Source organism: Lepeophtheirus salmonis, chromosome 8 (assembly GCF_016086655.4).
Source record: "Lepeophtheirus salmonis chromosome 8, UVic_Lsal_1.4, whole genome shotgun sequence".
NCBI lineage: Eukaryota > Metazoa > Arthropoda > Copepoda > Siphonostomatoida > Caligidae > Lepeophtheirus > Lepeophtheirus salmonis.
In genome coordinates, this window is record NC_052138.2 from 15594771 (window position 1) to 15615900 (window position 21130).

The following is a 21130-nucleotide window of genomic DNA, read 5'->3' on the forward strand; positions in this document are numbered from 1 at the left end:
GGCAGGGAGTTGATCCATATAAAAATAAATATACAATGAGTTTATCAATCAATGATTGTCGATCGATATTAAATGGCCAAAGTGAATAAATCAATCGTTTAGATTGAATGTGTAGAATCTTTTGTCTCGGCGTTCGCAGGGGAGCTGCAGCGGCTGTAGATCTCCAAAAAAATATAATCATGAGGACGCTCTAGCTTGTGTACCTGGTCAAGTACTGATAGACACATCTCTATCCCGAGATCGTCTCAGAAGTACTTCAAAAATCTTTAAGTATTATCTAACCGTCAGTAAGGATAGCCCATCGACATTTTGTAGATCTTGAGGGGAAGGTGGGAGCAAGAATAAACAGTGAGCATAGTAGGTGCCTAATAATTAATAGAACATACCTTATTAACATTAGTTCTCTGCAGTGGCGTACGCAAGATTATATACATATACAGGGTTCGGAAGCAAAACGTAGACTAAATGACTGATTTTAGAAAAATGTCAATAATTTTATTTTTTAATAAATAATTTTGAAATTTTATTTGACAAAACTTTGAGACACGACCTTTGTGAATATGCTCACTCAATATGGCCGCCCTCAGCAACAATCACAGCCTCCACACGGTGGCGGAAAGCCTTGCAGGAGTTGATGATGAACTTCTCGGACAAGTTGTTCCACTCCTTCACAATGGTGGCCTTCAGGGAGTCCACGTTCGAATGAGATGTCCGGTTAGTCTCCCTCTCCAAAGTGCCCCACATAGCAAAGTCCAACGGTTTCAAATCCGGCGAAGATGATGCCCACATGTCCTTGGTCCAAAAATCAGCCATGTTGTCGGTGCAGATCTTCGTTCATTCGGCCGAGGTGTGTGAGGGTGCACCATCTTGGGTCCACAAATAGTTGTCCTCTGGGAAGGTGGCCTTGAGCCATGGCAGTATGGTGAACCTCAGCACCTTGTAGTAGGCCTCCTGGTAGATTTTTTCCTCAGCCTTAGAAAAGAAGGGAGGCATCTTCTTGCGTTGGACGCCACGACCCTCAGGACCATTATTTGGACCGGATGTTTTGTACGGAATCCCCTTGACCTCTTTTGGTGATCCTCCAAGCCAACGGTCGTTCCGACGGTACTAGATCTGGTCCACAGGGAAAATCTTCTTGTCAGACAAAATTTTTACGGTCGATCCATTTGCCTTGATACACGGAGAAACTTTCTTGCACCTCTGCAGTCTCCTTTCCTTCAGAGTGTCCGTCAACAGGTGGTGTGAGATCCTTGCGTAAGAGGACACCCCCAAGTCCTCCTTCACAGCCCTCCTGATTGTCTCCTCGTCCACGTCAAACTCGTTACAGAGGCGATTCATGGATTTTGTGGGGTCCTCCTTGATCTTCTTCTTCAGGTCTCCCAAAAACCTCAGAATCCCTTTTCAAGTTGTGTCCCCCACTTCCTTCTTTCCTTGAGATGTATTTTCCATCCTTTTTCATCTTGGACACCTTGAAGATGATGCTCCTGGAGCACTTCACAATGTCCTTAATCTCTACCACTTCAATTTTGGCATCCAGAAGGTCTGAGATCCTCTGCCTTTTTGCTTCTTACTCACTCATGATGAAAGATTTGAGAAATGTTTATTATTGTTTACTTATGCAAAAAGGACAGGAAATTCGGAATATGCATGAAAAATCACAAAACCTCTCTGTTTTAATTACATAATTAGCATTTATTAACTATCCACGTTTTATTTCCGAACACTGTATATATACATATATATATTATTTTTTTTTAATGACAAAAAATTACCCCCGTTTCCGTGAATAAAAATTTCATCCTGCCGAAAAAAAATTCTAGTACACAGCAAAAATTCCTCTATTTTTGGCGGGCTACTGCCTTTCCACTCTGTTATATAAATTTGGAGGGGATAATATAGCACTATAGCCCATAGGCGTCTGAAAAATATCACAGACGATGAGACTTTTACGATTTTTATAATACTCTAGGAAGTGCTGTTATCTAAAAATGGTTCTAAACGCATTCCAGCTATAGTCCTTGTCCCATGTTTCCAATTTTATATTGCATTATATATTTTTATTCGGGGGAAAACTGAAGCAATGGATTTTGGACTTTTTTTGTTCAACTATTAAATTTTATACTTTTTTGACAACAGCAGCTGTCTTTTAAACAGAATATTACAAATTTTGCTTACATTAAATCAAGTAATTCCTACTGATAACCTACTTTTGCGACTTTGTAATACATATAATATTTATTTAATTCAAAAATCCCTGTTTGTCATTTGCATCAAGTAGAATTCAATACAAAGGTTCACTGTTTTTTTATTCATAAAGTCATTTGATGGAGTTTATTCATGATTTATTGGAAATTTGTCCATTTAAGGTAGTAAAAACATCAACTTTGAGTCTCCCAAAATGGCGTCTCCTTCAATTATGATGCAATTTAGGACGTCAGCTCTATAAGAACTTCTTTTTAAAGGTATCTTTTATTTCAATTTCTTATAATAGAGGGCAGTAAATGTTTAGATAAGGAAGATTTTCACTGGAGCATTTATAGCTAGATAACCTTTATTGTTTCAGCCTTCATGTGTATACGTCACATATAAAATATACACCGTTCTCAATTTTCATTTGAAGATTTCTTTATTTTTTGTACAATTTATTTCTATTTTAATTACATAATGGACTATTATGGATTTGCATACTCAGCAGCCGTTGCTTTTGGCGGAATAATGGGCTTCGTCAAAAAGGGTTCAATTCCCTCTATGGCCGCCGGGATTGTATTTGGAACAGCTGCTGCATTTGGAGCCTATCGATTCAGTTCTAGTCCCAAAAACTTCCATGCCGCTCTGGGTGTAAGTACTACTCTCCTGGGAATCATGGGTCATAGATTCTTTAAAACTCAGAAAGTGATGCCTGCAGGCGTCGTTGCCGTATTGAGTTTCCTCATGGTTCTTCGTTACGGATACAGTGCCTGGTCTTATGGAGCTTTTGGGCACAAATCCTCATAACTGTTGTTTTAAATTCTAAATTGTTTTATTTTTTTAGCTCTTAGGAGTATATATTATTATGATAAATAAATATAGTCACTTTGATAATAACACGTTGAGTAGGTTGGATTTATTTATATTAATTATAATTAATAATAAATTAAGCAAAGAACACAATAAATATTTGAAAACTTGATGTAAGTAATGCCAACCGTATAAAATAAATAAAATATACCAGTATATATTTTGTGAGGGTTATTTTAGAGACAAATAAGTAGTAAGAACTCAAGTTACACTTCGAAATCTTCATCACAAGTCTCTTTTTGTACTATATAAAATCCATACCAATCTCCAGACCATATCGATAGTATCGCTATATTCTCCGCTATTATGCTCACAGTAGAAGCAATTAATATTTCTGGAATGAATAGAAGGAGACGAGCCAAAGAGTATCTCCGAATAGGATATTGCTTTAAAAAGCCGTAAAAGTACATATAAAGTCCGTTAGCACCTAGAAATGCCAACACTGAGTCAGCTAGAGGAGATATGGACATAGGAAAAATGGCAGATAAAAAAATATTACTGGCACTAAGAGGCATCGTCAACCAGCTAAATAGAGAGATTCCTAAGATTATGCGAGCACGAAATGAAATTTTCGAAGAGGTAACCACTAAATATATCCCCTGCATCCAACGCTTTCGTTGACGAAAGAAATCAAGAAATGTAAAAGGTGACTTTTCAAGCATTTCCCCTTCAATAAAATCGAAAGAGTAGCCTTGTGACATAGCTAAAATACCAAAATAGCAGTCTTCTGCCTTTGAACCCTCTGGACCGTTATCAAACCCAACTCTACGTTCAGATCCAACCCTTGACACAACATAAGAGCCTTTCCATCCGAATAAAGGTTTGTTGAATATCTTAAGTTGACATCTTAATTTCCCCATATCATCAGATACTCTAAAGCTGTCTGCAACAGTGCAAATTCTATTCTGAATCGTATCCCAAGTTGTTTTCAATCGAGGAGGATTTCTAGCATATATAATAAGTCCTTGTCCAAAGTCATGCTGACCATTTCTTGTAAACTTGAGAATACCTTTAACTGAATTTGGAGTTAACAGAGTTTCCTCATCCAGATGAACTATCCACATGTGATCCTCAAGATTATTAACATCATCCTCGAGGCAGTATTGGAGGGCTCGTGCTTTATTCAAGGCTCCAGATTTAGTAATATAGCTGGACGGAACAACAATTTCACGTAAGTGCGTATTTTCTTGTAACCCAATTTTAGTATCAGTCACAACCTCAATCATAAAATCATTTACACCAACGGATTTAATAATTGACATATTTTCTTCTACTGTCTTTTTAACAAGTTGAGGATAGAGTCCTCGAGTTACTACTCGAACACAAAGAAATGGTGAGTTGAGAAGAGAGTCTTTTAGTGTTACATTTGGAGGAAAAGCATTGAATCTCACGAGACCGATCAGAGTGAATAGTGTTTGAGGTAGCGTTGAAAAACTTACAAAGCGTAGTAACATAAGAACACAAGTTAGCAATGTTCCATAGGTAACCCAAGGATCTGGCTTTTCATTAACATTATGTCCTCCGAGAGCCCCACTCATATACGAAAAGAAAATTATCCATGAAAAATAGAGACAACAATGGACGATGTGAGCTCCATGAGAATTAATACTATAGCTCATAGTGTGTCACTGGAATAAAAAAGTATAATAAGTATTGTTCATTTAATTATGGAACGTGCGGGGACGAGGGAAGTAGGATATCATTCTAATTGTTGGGGAGTGATTCATTACTACTCATTCATAGATAAGAAGGTATTATAGTCAAAACAAAAAAGGGTCTCGAAATAGCCTGACTGTTATAGATAAAAAAAGACAGAATTTATTGACTAATGTCATATTTACTCCACCTAATTTTAAAAGTACTTCAACATATATTATTAAAATGATGTCTTTTGCATTTAAAGTGAACTAATATAATAATTATAATAAAAATACGCAACTCACCTCACTAAGACTATTTCGTTAACTACAAACAAGCGGATCCCTGTAGCTTCTTCTACGAATCACACATGTTTCGGAAAACACCTTTGATTTCATAATAAATTAATTTGTTAAACATATATATGAATAAGTGTAGGAGTGTAAGTTTACATCATGCCTGTAATAAAGTTACAATGTCTGTTATACATGGGGAGGAGTTGTAATCAGTTGAATACTATGTACAAGACTACGGCTTTCTAATTGTCTGAATCTAAATACATATTATTATTATATATTATATACAACATGATAAATGTACACATTATTAGAGGGACTGTATATTTTAAATCGATTAAGGATAATGTTTAATGTATAAGTGGTTTAAAAACCAGGTCTTTTTATCTATTCATAAGTTATGGAGGCTTTTCTCTAGAAGTACTCCATTAAATGTACAACTAATTAGAGATAAATTATGTAGGTCTTCATGTACCCTCAGTTCATGAATTTGACAATAGATGCCGTTGGATGTAGAGCGCCCTCTCGGTGTAAACAGCTGGTACTTTCTGCTAAAAAAACATCAACACAGACAACGTCAACATCGACACACACTGAAGCACTCGACTCTGCAATTTTGAGATCATGCAAATCTAATAAGTTAAAACAACATGTTGAGAAGCCTTGAATGTATACTAAGACGAGAGACACTTCTCTCGAGGAGTAGACTGGGAAGTCAACGCTTTCTCAGAACAAGTCCTTTGGCCTTAAAGTTTGAGGTAAGTCTATACTTCAATCTTTCATCTGACATCTTCAGTTCACATGATGGTTGATGGGATCCCTTTTATAGCTGCGGATGCCTTCCCTGTCTCCGACTATGACAGAGGGGAAAATAGTAAATTGGTGCAAAAAAGAAGGAGAATCCATATCTGCAGGGAGCGCAATTTGTGAGATTCAAACGGACAAGGCCGTTGTGTCCTTAGATGCCGATGATGATTGGATACTAGCAAAGATACTTAAAGATGAAAATTCTGGTTCGCTTAGTGTTGGAGAACTCATCGGAATCGCAGCAGAGGATGGAGAGGATTGGAAGTTAATCGCCAGTGAAGACAGTTCCAGCAGCAGTTCTTCATCATCCTCTTCGTCGTCGTCGTCTGAGAGTGAATATTCTCTATCTGGAGATTTTGTTACAGGAACTCCTGTAAAAATGCCTAGTCTATCTCCCACCATGACGGAAGGTACTATCATTGAGTGGAAAAAGAAGGAAGGAGATATGCTTGTCTCTGGAGATGTCTTGTGTGAAATTCAAACAGATAAAGCTGTGGTTGCTATGGAGATCGATGATGATGCCGTTCTTGCCAAAATCTTAGTAAAAGAAGGAACTGAGGGAGTTAAGGTAAGGTAGAGGAAATCCTCGTATGTATGAAAATGAATTTCGAATTAAAGTTAATAAAAAAACTTTCTCCTAGATTGGTGAGCTTATCGCTCTTATTGTCGAAGAAGGTGAGGAGTGGGAAAAAGTGAGATCTCCTCCAGAGGAGTCTAAGGCAGATAGCACAAATCCACCTGTGATAAATAAAGAAGCTAGTCAGGATAAAAGTGGTGAATCCTCACAAACGGTATCCGAGATATCACACATTGAATTCTTGCCACATGTAGGACCAGCAACCAATCTTCTAATTGCGCAATATGGTATTGATCCTGATAAGCTGGAGGCATCTGGTCCCAAAGGACTGATCAAGGAAGATGTGTTGAATTTTATTTCCAAAAATAATTTGCAACCCATTCATATTTCCCAACATCCACCTTCTCAGCCCAAAAAAGCAGGCGCTGAACATGATTCGAAAAAAGCTTCAGTAGCTCCTTCTCCACCAAGGCCAAGGTACTTTTAATGGTTTTTTGTCTCATTATACATTACACATATATTAATAACATAATTATGTGTACGTTCTATTCACTAGTTCTGGTTATACGGATACCCCTGTAAGTTCTATGAGAGGAGTAATTGCCAAAAGGCTCACGGAGTCGAAACAAACTTCACCTCATGGATATTGCACAGCAACTTGTAATATTGATACTATTAGTCAGATACGATCCAATTTCAAACAATCTGGAATTAAGCTATCAGTTAATGATTTCATTATTAAGGCCGTCGCAACTTCCTTGCAATATGTTCCCGAAATGAATTTAAATGTCAAAGGTGAAGACTTTGAGGTTGGTCTCTATTTTTTTTTTAACTATCAATGAATGATTATTTCTTCACTATTTTTTTACATAGGTCATGTCGAATATTGACGTTTCAGTCGCAGTAGCTACTAAGTCAGGACTAATAACTCCAATCGTCAAGGATGCTGATCAAAAGTCCTTGCAAGATATTTCTAATAGTGTTAAAGATTTGGCGTCAAGAGCTAGAGATAACAAACTTGCACTACATGAATTTCAAGTATGTTATATTGATACTTAATTAATCATTTTACGTATCTTATTCTTTCTACCTTACTGTACTTTTTCAGGGGGGCACTTTTACTATATCCAATTTAGGCATGTTTGGTATATCAGAATTTACTGCCATTATTAATCCACCTCAAGTAGGTATTTTGGCCATTGGCTCAGGTATCCCAGAAATAAATCCTGTCACTGGCAAGTTAATGACTTCTATGTCAGCTACACTTTCGTTTGATCAGCGTTTCATCGAAGATAATGTTGCAACAACTTTCATGGCTACATTCAGGAAGGTTATGGAGAATCCAGAATATATGAACTTGGGATTAGTTCCTATTGGTAGGGTTTCTGTAGTGTAAAAATGGAAGATCACAGAGTTACACAAGAATTCGTATAACTTCCACCAAAGAAACTATGTTCCACACATACTCATCATCTGTATAATGTTATGATTTAAAAGGAAATTAATTATATTTAATGAATATGAGTTTACTATATATCTGTACATTTAATTGGCTTTTCTGCAAATTAAAAAAAAAATGGGTTTCAGAAAACTAAAAACTATCATGCCTGTACACCCAATTTATGTTGTATTGTAATTAATAGATGGATACTTTTTTCATCAACTATCAAGAGCTCATATACGTATATGTGGACACACACGATAGATGAGGTAACCTGCTTTAACAATGATACTCGAAATCTAGTCTTAAAACTCTAAAGATTTTTGTATGTAAAATGTAGATGTATTTGATTTTAAAAGTATTAGACCCTTTTCCTTCCAGAAAATTAATGAAGATTGTTTTAATAATTGAAACTTTGGGAACAGTTTGGTATATACTTATGAATGTAAGTGTTACTCTAAAGTATGGATATCCTGGAATAGTACACCTTCCACCTGCCTAAATGTCTATCTATTTATTTTCCAGTGTCTTACAGGTTATCATAGTACTTAAATAATTGTTGGCGTTGATAGACTTTCCTTTTCAGACTTGAGCAATTTCCATGACACGTTAAACTTATAGCGATCAGTGTCAATTACTTTCTTGATTTTAAACACATCCATTATTTGATTAGACGGCCTAAACTGAATTAGAATTCAAGGAGTACGTTATTTATTTGGAACGAGCGTTATTTTTCCCCTCTTGCATGTTTGGACCAAAATCATATGTAGTAAAGTTGTATTATTTACATAAAATAACTCAAAAAAATAGTAGTAGGTCATTTTATACTTAAGTGAACAATTTTCTCCAAATCATTTAAATAATTCTATAATAATTATTATTATTTTAATTGAATTTTGTTATTTTTTTGTTTAAGGCATATGATTTTCTTTTTTTAGTTTTATGAATCAAGCTATTATATTCATTTTAAAGTTTTTCACATAGAAATTTTGGAAATATAACGGTCTAAATTATTGTCGCAAATATTACAAATAATTTAAATGTTTTCATGATAAATAATTTCAATCATAGATACAAATATATATTTTTGATTAGCACAATTTAAAAACATTGCTCTGGCATCTGTATTTTGTGTAATTGCTTCATATAGATTCCAAGAAACGATAAAAAATGAATAAATAGAATCTGAAGGTAAGTCCTCCTCGATTTATCATATTGATGAAAGAATCTTAGACTTTTGGAGTCTCAACATTCATAAATCCTTCTTCAAAATTAATATTATGAAATTCATAAAGTGAAAACAGTAGCATGACAACGATCATCAAAGTCATCATACTTCCTAAACGAACTTTTAATCATAAATGTTAATATAGTTTTTCAGAGAATCTTAATTCAATCAATATAATTTACCGTTACTATAGTCAACTTGTTTGAATTTCTTCAATTAATAGATACACATTTTTCTGTATTGGATTCAAATTTTCACTTCTACATTTCAGGTATTTAATGGTGGCATCATTAATACCAGTGCTGACATTGACCGCTCCAGAAACTCTCATCAAATGGGACATATGTGGCAATGTAAGAATTCCTTGCATTTGAAGTTGCATGTAAAGAGTAGGGCTCGTTTGTTTCCTAATTAAACAGTTAGCTAACATTTCAACCGAACAGGGATAGGCTACTGGCGGCGTGTGGCCCTCGACCTCACACAGTGTAGCCTGCACACGAAGTACATAAAATCCTAAGAGAGAAATACCGGTGATACTTTGTCTCATTTGATGTTGATTGGGACCACAAAAATTGACATCTAATCCAATATGAGCCATTAGGCCAAGCCACATGCTTCTCATTAGGTTTAATTAATGCTGCCATTATTGAATGTGAGTTATTTGAACTAAGTTGTTTTTTTAACTTTTTTATTTGAAGAGTTAAAATTCCTTTTTGCACTTTTTTTGACCCAATGTTTTGTCTTCGTTGCTTATTAAGGACATGTAAAAGTGCATTTATATGCAGAAAATAGTTGTATGTTGGTTCAATAAACATACAGATATCAATACATATCTATTATGTGTTCTTATTGTGAATCATCTGTAGTGTCTGTCATATCAAGTTATTTGAAGTACGTGGTCATGTGGCCCTCCAATGATAGTGCTAAAAAAATGACCATCTTTATCATGAATGCAGCCCATGTCCTAGGATTTTCTGAATTGTTCAAACAAAAAATTGAATTTCGCATCGAAAATTTCATCCGTGTGAATAAATTTGCCTCACTTTTGGGCGTATCTAAAATGACTTTGAAATGAGCAAACTTGTCTATGTTCTTTTCCTCCTCAACTATGTAGCTGTTCAGAAAAGCTAAGATAATTAGCACTTGAGAGATGGATTGGATAGTCAATTTCTTGCTCATTATATATCTTGGACTTTACTGAGAGGTAATCGAAAATTCCCATGGGCCATGATGAAATATTTCTAATTGATGTTTTATGACTGTTCTTCAATGAACAGAATCAAAATGAAATATAGCAATTTTCAATATTTGCGAATGATATATTACCAGGGGGATTATCTAAAAAGAGAGATTTAGCTTTAACTTCTTCGATGGAAGTAATGTTATCCTCTTCAAGAAACTGTTGGCCCATATTTTCCGTTCGAATATAATATAAAATAACTATTAATCTATATATATTATTATCTATCTAAAAATTGTGAATCTCAATGGGGAATAATAATTTTGAAAAACACACACATAAAACAAAAACATATAAAATATTACCAATACTCTTCTTGGAAACTTGCTTGAATAGTTGCTCTACCGCTCCTTCGATCTGGTTGATGTCTTTTTAAATAAGAAGGACAGTTTTGGAACCAACAAGGAATGGCGTCATCTTTTAATCCTCTATTCGTCAATTTTGTGTTTGGCTTAAACTCCGCCAACGGTAAACCCGGCTTTGATTTGTTCATCGAGATAGAAGGGGCATTGTAATATCCAATATGTATGAATAATCTATAGAAAGTAGGTAGTTGCTCCCCTGCTCGGGCATTAGACACATATCAATGGGGCGAGATACTTTCTTCTTAAACATTTTTGCCCCAACGATATTTCGCCTTAGTATATAAATAAATGAGGGTTATTCGTCATTATTGTATACTTTTGATTGAATTTTTTAATCAAAATATGTAATTTTTATTACTATAAAAAACATTAAATTGTTATTTTCTCTTGGAAAAATGATGTATGCCCAAAATTTCAACAAATACATATTATCGAAATTTTATTGGGTAATTAATTCGAATCAAAGACAAAATAGCTAATAAAATTAGCATAATAAAAAAATCCGACAATGATTCGAATAGAAGAAGTGCTAATCATTTAACTCTAGGTTATCAATTAATTATAATTAGACATCATGAATTGTTCATATTGAAAAAATACTTATGGATTGACAAAAAAGCATAATTCCATAATTATTTCAACAGGAAACAAACATTTAATGCGTTTTATCGTAATAAAATAAACAATACTGACGTATAAGCCACATATATTTATATATATTGAGGCAAAATGACTTCAAGGTGAAATGGTTTAACTTTAAGGCGAAAGTATCAGACTCCAACATCTATATGCAGAAGACTCATTGACAGAGATGAAGTAACTACGGCTTCCTTGACTTAAAGGATTATTTTTTATAAAGTAAATTAATAATTCTTAATTTACACTAAAATGGGAAACGTTTTTATAAAAAAGAAGGCCATTTGAAATAAATAAAATGAGCAAATGTAATTTCTAGAAAATAAGTCTTTTTTTATTCTCTAACTTTTGGGAGAATTGATATATCTAAGTATCAACTTCTCTCTGGTACCAACAATCATCATGGAGCATGGTGTAACTATTGATTTTTTTTGTGCCATTCATTTAAATTTATACATTCTTCAGAATGTCTCGAGATTCAAGTTTTCACTTGGGAGGAATTCTCACAAATCATAACTGTTGTCAACTTTGTAGAGAATCGTCTAGTACAGTGACTCTCAAGCTTTTTACAGTATGTACCATCTGAGAAAATATCAAGATCTCAAAGTGCTACAATTATTATCAAACATATTCAATATCGGAAGCCGCGTACCACAATTTGAAAACCAGTCATCTTACACATACGTGTATGTACATTAACACCTTGATATACGAGTTAAATTTGTTCCTGGAATTAGTTCATGATACAAAAATTGTAAGTTAAAGCAATCTATCCCATAAGAAATAACTTTAAAAAATAACCTTAAGCGGATCTTGCTGTCCGTCTCCAACTCTCGACCAGATCGTATGTTGGGGTACTCGAATCTTAAGCTATGACTATCACAATTGCTTTGGCATTTTTGTATCATATTTTATTTTTAATTCATCCAATATTTTGTAAAGAAGTGAATGAAAGCAATATTTTATTAGTGACTCAACTCCAAATATTAATTTTAATTATTAAACATAGAAAAATAATTAATAAAAATTTAATAGTCATGAACCATAATAATAATATATCGAACTCAATGAATGATGATTATAATTATTTACTACTTGTTTTCAAAAATCTAAAAAAGTAGAAAATCCCAATTAATTTTTTTTTACTTAATATATTTTACATATAGCGCAATATTTCATAGACATAATATTTGAGTCAATTATATACTTTAAAACAAATAATTTCTTGATATAAATTCATGATAATTCGTATAAGAATACAAATGTAATCCCAACTCAATTTTGAGAAAATCCATTCTAGCTTTATTAAATGTTGACGGGCCATTTTTTTTTTTTTTTTTTTTTTTTTGCATAGTATCTAACTGCAATAATATTTTATATTGTTGAACGTAGCTGAGTGAAAGTGCAATTTTTTGGCTCAAAAAAATCTCATAGAGGGAACATACTGTTGAATAAATAATAAAGGTTTGACCAGTAAATAAAAATGAAGGAAATTCAATAAAACGTTTTCACTGACCTCATAAATTGCATCATAACTGAAGCAGACTTCGTCTTGGGGGATCAAAGCGATATGTATGGAAAATCCCTATGAAATTTATAAACTTGTACAATTTTTGTTTGTGTTTTAATCGATTAGGTACGATAAAAGTTGGATAATTTTTAAGAAAAATATCTTATTCCTTCCATGGTAATTGTTAAAAATTATCTACAAGATGGAAATAAGATTGTATAACGATGTAATAACATATTTTTTGATTAAAAGTAAGATTTAAGTCATTTTATTTGTTGGTTCCATTTAGACGGCCACTAGTTTCCTATCTTCCTTAACATTAATGAAAGAAGGGCTGTATTAGTTGTTTAGGCCCCGAAATGGCCGCCATCACAATGCTGACGTCACATGAAAACGCTTTACACAGCCTATCTAAGTTATAATAAACCCCAAGGTCAACACTACTACAAATACAACTAAATTGCACCTGCTCATCTATATGAGTAAAAGATGATGATTAAAGTCATTTAATAAAGGATGCAGTTGCTTCTGTAATAATATGTACTCTATCAAAGATTGAGTACTTCTTCATTAATTTAATGTAGTATGTAGCCAGTTTTACTACAGCACACACAGCTATCACTTTAGTCCATTACTATTATTTGTGAGTACTTAATAGTAACTAATAAAATATGTAGACCCCTCAATTGGCCTCATAGAATGAAGTATTTATATATGTACACTTGTACGACTAGTTATTTAGATTTATTAAATGATCGGAGAAAAGCAAGAAAATACATAGCTTTTCATTATGGTCAAATTTGAATTAAGTATTTGGGATTCGACGAATCCTATCCCTATCCTCAGTCATTTTCCATGACAATATAGAAGCAGTTACAACGCCTAAAGTTGATAAATATTCGAGACAAAGAAAAAATGCATAAAGACACTCAATATACGTAAGATGCGCGAGTGTATTTATTCACTTTTTTGCATAAAAGAAACCGTATCACGTGATACAGTACGCTTGCTCCACATAGCAGCATAGTTGAAATTATTGATTTGAAAAGTAAAAAAAAAGATACATAATATTATCGGGATAAGTAACAAATTACAAGTTACTACTGAATATACATAATAAAAAGTTCGTTTCATCACTAATGTCGACCCGTTTTGTAAGAAGTAGTAGTCTATAGAGTACTTTTTTTTTGGTTTTTGCTCGTTGATGGTCTTAATATTATCAGCCGGCAGCCTGTGTTGTATAACTAGGCCAGACCGGGGAGAAGAAAGAAAGAAAGAAAGAAAAAGAAAAGAAAGAAGAAGAAGAAGATAAAAGAGGAAAGAAGCCATCATGGCGGGATGTCCTCACTTGGGAGACACGTAAAGGTTTGTTTCTCCGATTTTTTAATATTTATTTTATTGGAAATATGAAGTCCTCACCATTGATTTACACCTCAAATTGTTCCTATGGTCTTTATTGAGCCTTTTTATTTGCTCATTTTTCCTTTTTGTCTTTTATTTTCTGTGTAAATCTGCGATAATCTGATGGCAACATTTATATTGATAGTATTAACATTAATGCAAGATGATGTATGGAAATGCAATGTTAGGAGTGGGATGCTTTCCCTGCGTGGCTCCATATCCTTCCCCTCATCATGTAGATCCCATTTATAAAGGTGTGGATTCACTACATATAATGTCATCCGTGACTCCGAATCCCTCCCCTGTGCCCTTAGCCATTTCCTTCCTCCCTAAATGTACATGAACTATCTCTAAATCTTGACTTGTTTCAGGTCGTCTGCTAAACAAACTTACCACCAAAACTACTACGACAGACAACTACTACCAAAACATCACAAATTAAAACCTCCTTTTCGTTCATTTCTCTATAAAAAAACTAAACATAACTTAATTGCTCTATTAGTTTTTAAGTTACTTAAAAGTGCGTGTGTGGATTCAAAAAACCAAAAAAAAAAATACAAAAAACTCCGTAAAATATAATAAAAAACTTAAAATTGACGTCTTTATATACAAAATATTCCAGTAAAAAAAATGTTTTTTTTAAATATTGATTTAATATTTATATACATAAAATAATTACTTTTCTTCAATTTATTTATTATTCAAAACTGTAGATTTCAGTCATTTAATTAAAAAAATAAAATATTTGCTAATAAAAAGAAATTGAATTTATAAAAAGAATCCCTCCCAAAGTGTGCAAAACAGAAAACTACATCCGAGTTTGCGAAATCGTCGACTGTAAACAATATTCCGTAACTCACCGCCATAAACGAAAGAAATCTTTCAAATCTGTAACGTAAACCCTAAGAGACACTAGTGAAGACAAAACTTGGAATGTGATATTATTGAAGCGTTTTTACTTTGGGACAACTTCAAGAAACAATAATTTAAAAACATTACAAAAAATATAGTAGCCCAAGCCTAAGGAAACCAGAGTGTCAATATATATAGATATATATTTTTAGTTACTTCTTCCCGACCTTTTCTTACACTATTACACTAGATTGAAGAAAAATATCAAGAAATAAGTCCTTTTTCTAGTTTAAGAAGAATTAAGTTTAATATAAACATTGATATAAGAAGATATATTTATTGCATTATCGCCTGTAGTGTGACTGTATATTGTAATATTCCTTTTTTTCTTTTGATTTCTTCGTTATTATAAGTGTTCATAACGATATGAGTAATTTGAGCTCTCAGTGGAGACCCCTATTACCCACTCATGACTGTGGTAGTAGTAACGGTGGAAGTACAGGATTCTTCAATAACTCCTCTATTTCTTCTCTCCAAAATCAACAGAGGCGATCTGTCATATCGAAAAATTCTCAAAATACCTTTCAAAACGTGATGCCACCTCAACCAAACAATTTCGGTTTGAATAAAATGTCTTTGGACTACAACAATGCACCTCCAGTAAGGGAAAGGGGAACCTCGCCTAATAACTTTAATTTTTCATCGTCGAGGGACTTTTTATCTTCTGGATCCAACAGAATGATGAATCGAATTGCCCCATCTGCAAATATATTCGGTTACAACAATGAACCATCTCCTTCATCTAATCAGCAATTTGACTATAATATAAGCAACCAACGTAGTAGCACGGCGTCTTTTGATCGCTCAATTAGTCTTCAAGATCACTCTCATACCATGGTTAATGGCTTTGGTAGACAACTATCATCCAGTGGTGTGGGTGTTGGAAATAATTCCTTTGATTTCCGTGGATCTACTTCCAATGGCTTCGGTGGGAGCCGCTCACCTCCTTCAACCTTCAGTAGTGATAATCAGCAAAGAGGCTCTCCCATGAAAATAGGAACTTGGAATTCCGTCTCTCCATCGTCTAATGCGTCATCATCATTTCCTCAAGTTTCCACTTTCGAGATCGGAACCTTTAACAGCAATGGTTTGAATGCAGATTACAACAATTCATCAAGTTCATCATCTTCTACCAATAACCGCTCTTCTGTTACGAATGGAGGAGTTGCTCAAAGTAATGGAGCTCAATCTGGAGCTGGTGCGAGAGAAACTGGAATTATTGAAAAACTTCTTGTAAGTTTAATTTTATTAATGTGTCAGCCAAAGCATTCAATTAACTTTTATAACAATGATCTTTGAATACTAATTTCTCAGATATCGATCATATTTGCTTTGCTTTGTTTTTACATTTTTATTTTTTTTTTAAATGTTGATTTTATATTAGTGCTTTATAGACAGTAATTTGATCTAATCTTTTAATAGCACTCTTACGGTTTTATTCAATGCTGTGATCGTCAAGCACGGCTGTTTTTCCATTTTTCTCAATTCGAAGGAAACATTGAGCATCTTAAAAATGGCGACCCAGTTGAATTTGAAATGACATATGATCGTCGAACTGGAAAGCCCATTGCTAGTTGTGTCTCCAAAATAGCTCCTGAAGTGGTATGTGTATTTTTTTTTTTTTTATTCTTCACTTTTTACTGAGTATTTGTAACGTGATTGATCATTTAGGTAATGAGTGAAGAAAGAGTTATTGGTACGGTTACAACAGAAGCTCGTATTGATTCTGAAACTGGAAACCCTACTCAGGGTAGAATTAGTTATGAGAACAGAGGTGAATGTTTCTTTTTGCCCTTTACTATGTCTGATGTAGAGGGTAATGTAACTGTCGCTTCTGGGGATAAAGTTAGTTTCCAAATGGCTACTATGCAACGCTCTGGAAACTTAGTTGCTCGTACAATACGACTTGAAAATCCAGCCGCTCCAGTTAAATATCAAGGAGTTGTTAATTCTATTAAAGAGTCATTTGGATTCATTGAGCGCGCCGATGTTGTCAAGGAAATTTTCTTTCATTTTAGTGAGAGTGGACATGAAGATATTGATTTGGGTAATACCCTTTAAGCTGGTTCTTTTTTGTTATTAATATATTCGCTTATTCACAGGTGATGATGTTGAATTCACCATTCAAACCCGTAATAATAAGGAAGTAGCTTGCAATATAACTAAACTTGAATCTGGAACAGTTATTTTTGAAGATGTAGGAACTGAATACTTCAAGGGTCAGGTCCTTAAGCCTTTGGATAGAAATGTTGGTGGAGACGTTTCACCACGTGACGTGGATCCTCTTCCTGGAAGAGTCAAATATCGTGGAACTGATCGTTCTGAAATTGAAGTTCCTTTTGGTGAAAAAGATCAGCTTGGAGATTTTACTCTTCGTCATGGTGATTGGGTTAAATTTCTTATTGCTATTGACAGAAGAGATAAGCTCCGCCGTGCTACTAAAATTGAATTACTTGATGAATCCTTTGAGGTTTCTGATGAAAGAAGAGAACAAGGAGTCATCGAGTCATTAAAAAATGGATTTGGTTTTTTGACCTGTGTTGATCGAGATGCCAAGATTTTTTTCCATTTTAGCGAATGTCTAGATGTTAATAAGGTTTTGGCTGTTGGAGATGAATGCGAATTTACAGTTACTCCAGATCCTGATACACGGTTTGTTGCTACAAGAATTAAACATTTAATAAAGGAAAGCATCAAGTTTGAAGTCATTATCCACAAAAATGTATTTGGTGAAGTTCAAGTCCCACCAACTCAACCCTTGGACACGAGTGATGCTAAGGTATAGTTCAATTTATTTTTCATTCATGCCTATTTTGTTAAAAACATATGTATATATTGATAGGAAGGAAATGGTAGGATCGTTTATGAGCTGAATAGTACTATGTTGGAGATACCTCTCCGCCCTAAGGATTTTAACTTTCGTAAGTTACAGCTGACGAAGGGTGACTTTGTTGTGTTCGATATTAATCAACTCAAAAGCACAAAGGAAACTAATGCCGTCAATGTAAGGTTGATTAAAGATACTAATGAAGCGGAATCAACTTCCTCCACAACTTCATTATCTTCTTCTGATTCGGAAACTAATTTTAAAATGAAACAAGGCTATGTAGCTGCATTGAAGGATGGATTTGGTTTTATCGAAACTCTTGAGAGGGATAAGGAAATATTTTTCCATTTCTCTAATGTTGAAGGTAAAGCTGACAAACTGGAAGTTGGTACTGAAGTTGAGTATCGACTCTCCGGTTCTTCTAAAGATAAGAAGATATCCGCTGAAAAGTTGAGAGTTTTGTCGAAAGGGTCCATTCCTCCTCTAAACTCTAGTAAGGAAATTCTCAATGGAAAAGTTATTCGGACACTGAGGTCTGTTAATCCTGATCAGGATTGCTACGCAGGTCTAATTCAAGTTCGTTCCGAAGAAGGGATAGGTTTGTTGATTAACATCATTTTGTTTTTGTAAATTAATGTGTATACTTTTATATGTAGTTATGGGAGAATATGAATATGGGATTGTAAGTTTAGTCAATAAGAAGGAGCTCTTGCAGATACATGATCCAGTTAAATTCCGAATATCCGAGTGTAAGAATTTAGCATTAAATGTAGAAGCAACAAGGGAAAAACTAAGAGCTACAGTGGAAGCTGTTAAAGGTAGGAACTGTTTAATAAAAATCTATCACTGTCTAGCCATACTAAATAATTATATTCTTGCTATTTTACTTTAGGACAATTTGGATTTTTAAGTCATGAAGTGGATCAAGGAAAAAAATTATTTTTCCATATGAGTGAAGTCGAAGCAGGATCTTTCTTACAGCAAGGCGATGAAGTAGAATTTGTTGTTGTAACAAGCAAGAGAACAGGGAAAAATTCTGCTTGTTGTGTTAAGAAAGTTGGGTGAGTATATGCACATATTTTGTGTTCGAGGAAGTTTATTTTCATGCTTAACATTTAATATCTTGGTCCTTTCAGAATGTCTAAAAGACCTGATCGTTTGTTAAGTCGCTTGAAGTCATTAAATTTAGTGGATAAAGACATAGGCGGTCTTAAAGTTCATATTATCCGTCAACCCAAAGTACCAGATGGTACTAAAGGTTTTAAATCACGAAGTACTGTTGCGGCAATGGCTCTCCTAGAGAAGATGGATAGCAAAACTGATATTTAGTGTGTTAACTAGATGTTAAAAATTTTAAAGGAAAAAAGGATTACATATACCTACACTCATTGGTGGTAATATAGGATTGATTATGTTCAGTGACCAATAAAACAAACGTATGTGTCCTGAACATTGGGAAGGGGGAACTTGGTCTCATTATTATTATAATTATAATTACTACTACAACTACTATTACTATTTATACGATTATGTTTATTTCTTCATTTTTTTTTTCAATGATTGAAGAAGCCATTCCATTATTTTCTTCTTACTCGAATTTTGTAGACATGCTAACATGGCATATCATTATTTTTCTTCAATTCAATACATAAGCAGTTTTATATTTTGCGGGAAAATGGTACAGTGATATAATTGTACAGTGTCTGTGATTTCACTTTAATCAATAAGGTAAATATATAAATATTTAGATTAGTTTCAAATAAATGGGATATGTGTGAGTCCATTAATATATTTTTCTTTCCTTTTCATCGTCCTTTTTTTTTTTTTTTTTTCTTTTTTTTTTTTTTTTTTAAACAAGTGAAAGGAATTTCTTTTTCTCATGTTGATGTTGTTAAATATAATAATAATATATTTGCAATTTCCTTGTTGAATCATTACAATCCTTTTTTGAGAGATTGTTCAATAATTTAAGTGTTTCTTATTTAACTTAAATGGGCTGCTAAGAGTCTCCCCTTGTAATTGCAAGTCAACTAGTCAATTTTTCCTCCTTTTATAATAAAAAGAAATATAAAAAACTTACTTACTCTTCCTTTCAATCAAACAAAAAATTGTATGTACATTTCTTATTATGAATAATAATGATATTTAAAATATTAAAAAAATAAAACTACAAAAAAAAATATAACAAACCAGGAACTAAAAAGAAGCTGTGAACATATTTCCCACCCACCCCCACTTTCTCCATACCCCTCAATTTCATTTCATTATTTAAAATATTAATAGTAATATAGAGCATGCAATTTTGATTATGTATTTACATGTGTATAAAGAATCCCATTTATAGCTACTAACGGTGATGGCTATATGTTTATTAACTCTTGTTCGTTGCCGTCGCCGTATTCTTCTTTGACCATTATATACATAACTTATTACAATTCAAAGTATGGCAGAATTATTAATTATTTATTTATATAACTTAAAAAAAGTGAGCTTTTAAGAAAAAGGATGGGAATAAATAATATATGTAAATTTTATACCCAACATAAATGTTAACTAAGTGACATGGCTCAAAAACATGCGTGTACAACAATTACAAAATAACATTAAACAAACTATTAAATTATTATTATATTCATTTGGTTACATGCGATATTTTTCTTCTATTTCTCTATTAACCCAGGATTATTTGTTATTATTACTACTACAACAGTACAATGCTCTTTGTGCGAACCTAGGATGATATGCTATTATTTATAAACTGTAGAATATAATGTAAAAAACAAAGGAACTGATTCTTTCAATGGCAGTGAAGAAGCTCTGCTCTCTCTCTCTCTCTGGGGGAGGAAAAAGAAGGACATTACTAAAGCAAAGTTGTTATTTATGCTTAAGCATAAATTAAGATTTTTTGTTTGATTCATTTTTGAGTGTTTCTTTACATTTAAAAAAAAAATTACGTAAAAAAATACTTAGTTCAATAAATATCTGAAGTTGCACAATTTTTTTTTTTCTCACAATGTTAAACTGAGGATGGCAATCTTTTATTGCGATTGTTATTACTATCTCAATTTATCCATTTCTTTTTCCTCTCTATCAAGCAAAGTTTATATAGATGATGATGTAATAATATACGTGTTTGTCTCTCTCCTTTCTTGATTTTTTTAAAACAATAATAATATGTGATTTAGTTGTAATTAA

General features: G+C 33.4%; 4 protein-coding genes across 4 annotated transcripts; 3 read left to right on the forward strand and 1 right to left on the reverse strand.

Moving 5' to 3' along the window:
* The first annotated feature begins 2664 nt into the window (after nucleotides 1-2664).
* On the forward strand, nucleotides 2665-2994 carry LOC121123769 (transmembrane protein 14C). Its single transcript, XM_040718901.2, has one exon. It carries the CDS (start codon nucleotides 2665-2667, stop codon nucleotides 2992-2994), a length of 330 nt encoding a protein of 109 aa, XP_040574835.1.
* A 94-nt stretch (nucleotides 2995-3088) lies between these two features.
* On the reverse strand, nucleotides 3089-5143 carry egh (beta-1,4-mannosyltransferase egh). Its single transcript, XM_040718900.2, has 2 exons — nucleotides 5001-5143; nucleotides 3089-4685 (listed from the first exon to the last, which is right to left on the reverse strand). Exon 2 carries the CDS (start codon nucleotides 4674-4676, stop codon nucleotides 3264-3266), a length of 1413 nt encoding a protein of 470 aa, XP_040574834.1. The 5' UTR covers nucleotides 4677-4685; nucleotides 5001-5143; the 3' UTR covers nucleotides 3089-3263.
* Nucleotides 5144-5232: 89 nt separating this feature from the next.
* LOC121123767 (dihydrolipoyllysine-residue acetyltransferase component of pyruvate dehydrogenase complex) lies at nucleotides 5233-8319 on the forward strand. Its single transcript, XM_040718899.2, has 6 exons — nucleotides 5233-5749; nucleotides 5821-6366; nucleotides 6440-6852; nucleotides 6932-7184; nucleotides 7249-7413; nucleotides 7484-8319. The coding sequence occupies exons 1-6, from the start codon at nucleotides 5642-5644 to the stop codon at nucleotides 7769-7771; spliced, it is 1773 nt and encodes a 590-aa protein (XP_040574833.1). The 5' UTR covers nucleotides 5233-5641; the 3' UTR covers nucleotides 7772-8319.
* A 5709-nt stretch (nucleotides 8320-14028) lies between these two features.
* Unr (cold shock domain-containing Unr) lies at nucleotides 14029-20719 on the forward strand. The gene is made up of 9 exons (XM_040718817.2): nucleotides 14029-14160; nucleotides 14568-16341; nucleotides 16531-16710; nucleotides 16780-17155; nucleotides 17211-17887; nucleotides 17951-18533; nucleotides 18592-18753; nucleotides 18828-18996; nucleotides 19072-20719. Exons 2-9 carry the CDS (start codon nucleotides 15475-15477, stop codon nucleotides 19262-19264), a joined length of 3207 nt encoding a protein of 1068 aa, XP_040574751.1. The 5' UTR covers nucleotides 14029-14160; nucleotides 14568-15474; the 3' UTR covers nucleotides 19265-20719.
* The last annotated feature ends 411 nt before the right edge of the window (nucleotides 20720-21130 follow it).

Bases quoted from the DNA above. Each gene is read 5' to 3' on its own strand.
- LOC121123769 (XM_040718901.2), top strand. From the start codon at position 2,665: ATGGACTATTATGGATTTGCATACTCAGCAGCCGTTGCTTTTGGCGGA.
- egh (XM_040718900.2), bottom strand. From the start codon at position 4,676: ATGAGCTATAGTATTAATTCTCATGGAGCTCACATCGTCCATTGTTGT.
- LOC121123767 (XM_040718899.2), top strand. From the start codon at position 5,642: ATGTTGAGAAGCCTTGAATGTATACTAAGACGAGAGACACTTCTCTCG. The intron at 5,750-5,820 runs GTAAGTCTATAC...TCCCTTTTATAG, and splicing joins CTTTGGCCTTAAAGTTTGAG to CTGCGGATGCCTTCCCTGTC. The intron at 7,414-7,483 runs GTATGTTATATT...GTACTTTTTCAG, and splicing joins TTGCACTACATGAATTTCAA to GGGGGCACTTTTACTATATC.
- Unr (XM_040718817.2), top strand. From the start codon at position 15,475: ATGAGTAATTTGAGCTCTCAGTGGAGACCCCTATTACCCACTCATGAC. The intron at 16,711-16,779 runs GTATGTGTATTT...TTGATCATTTAG, and splicing joins CCAAAATAGCTCCTGAAGTG to GTAATGAGTGAAGAAAGAGT. The intron at 18,997-19,071 runs GTGAGTATATGC...TGGTCCTTTCAG, and splicing joins TGTTGTGTTAAGAAAGTTGG to AATGTCTAAAAGACCTGATC.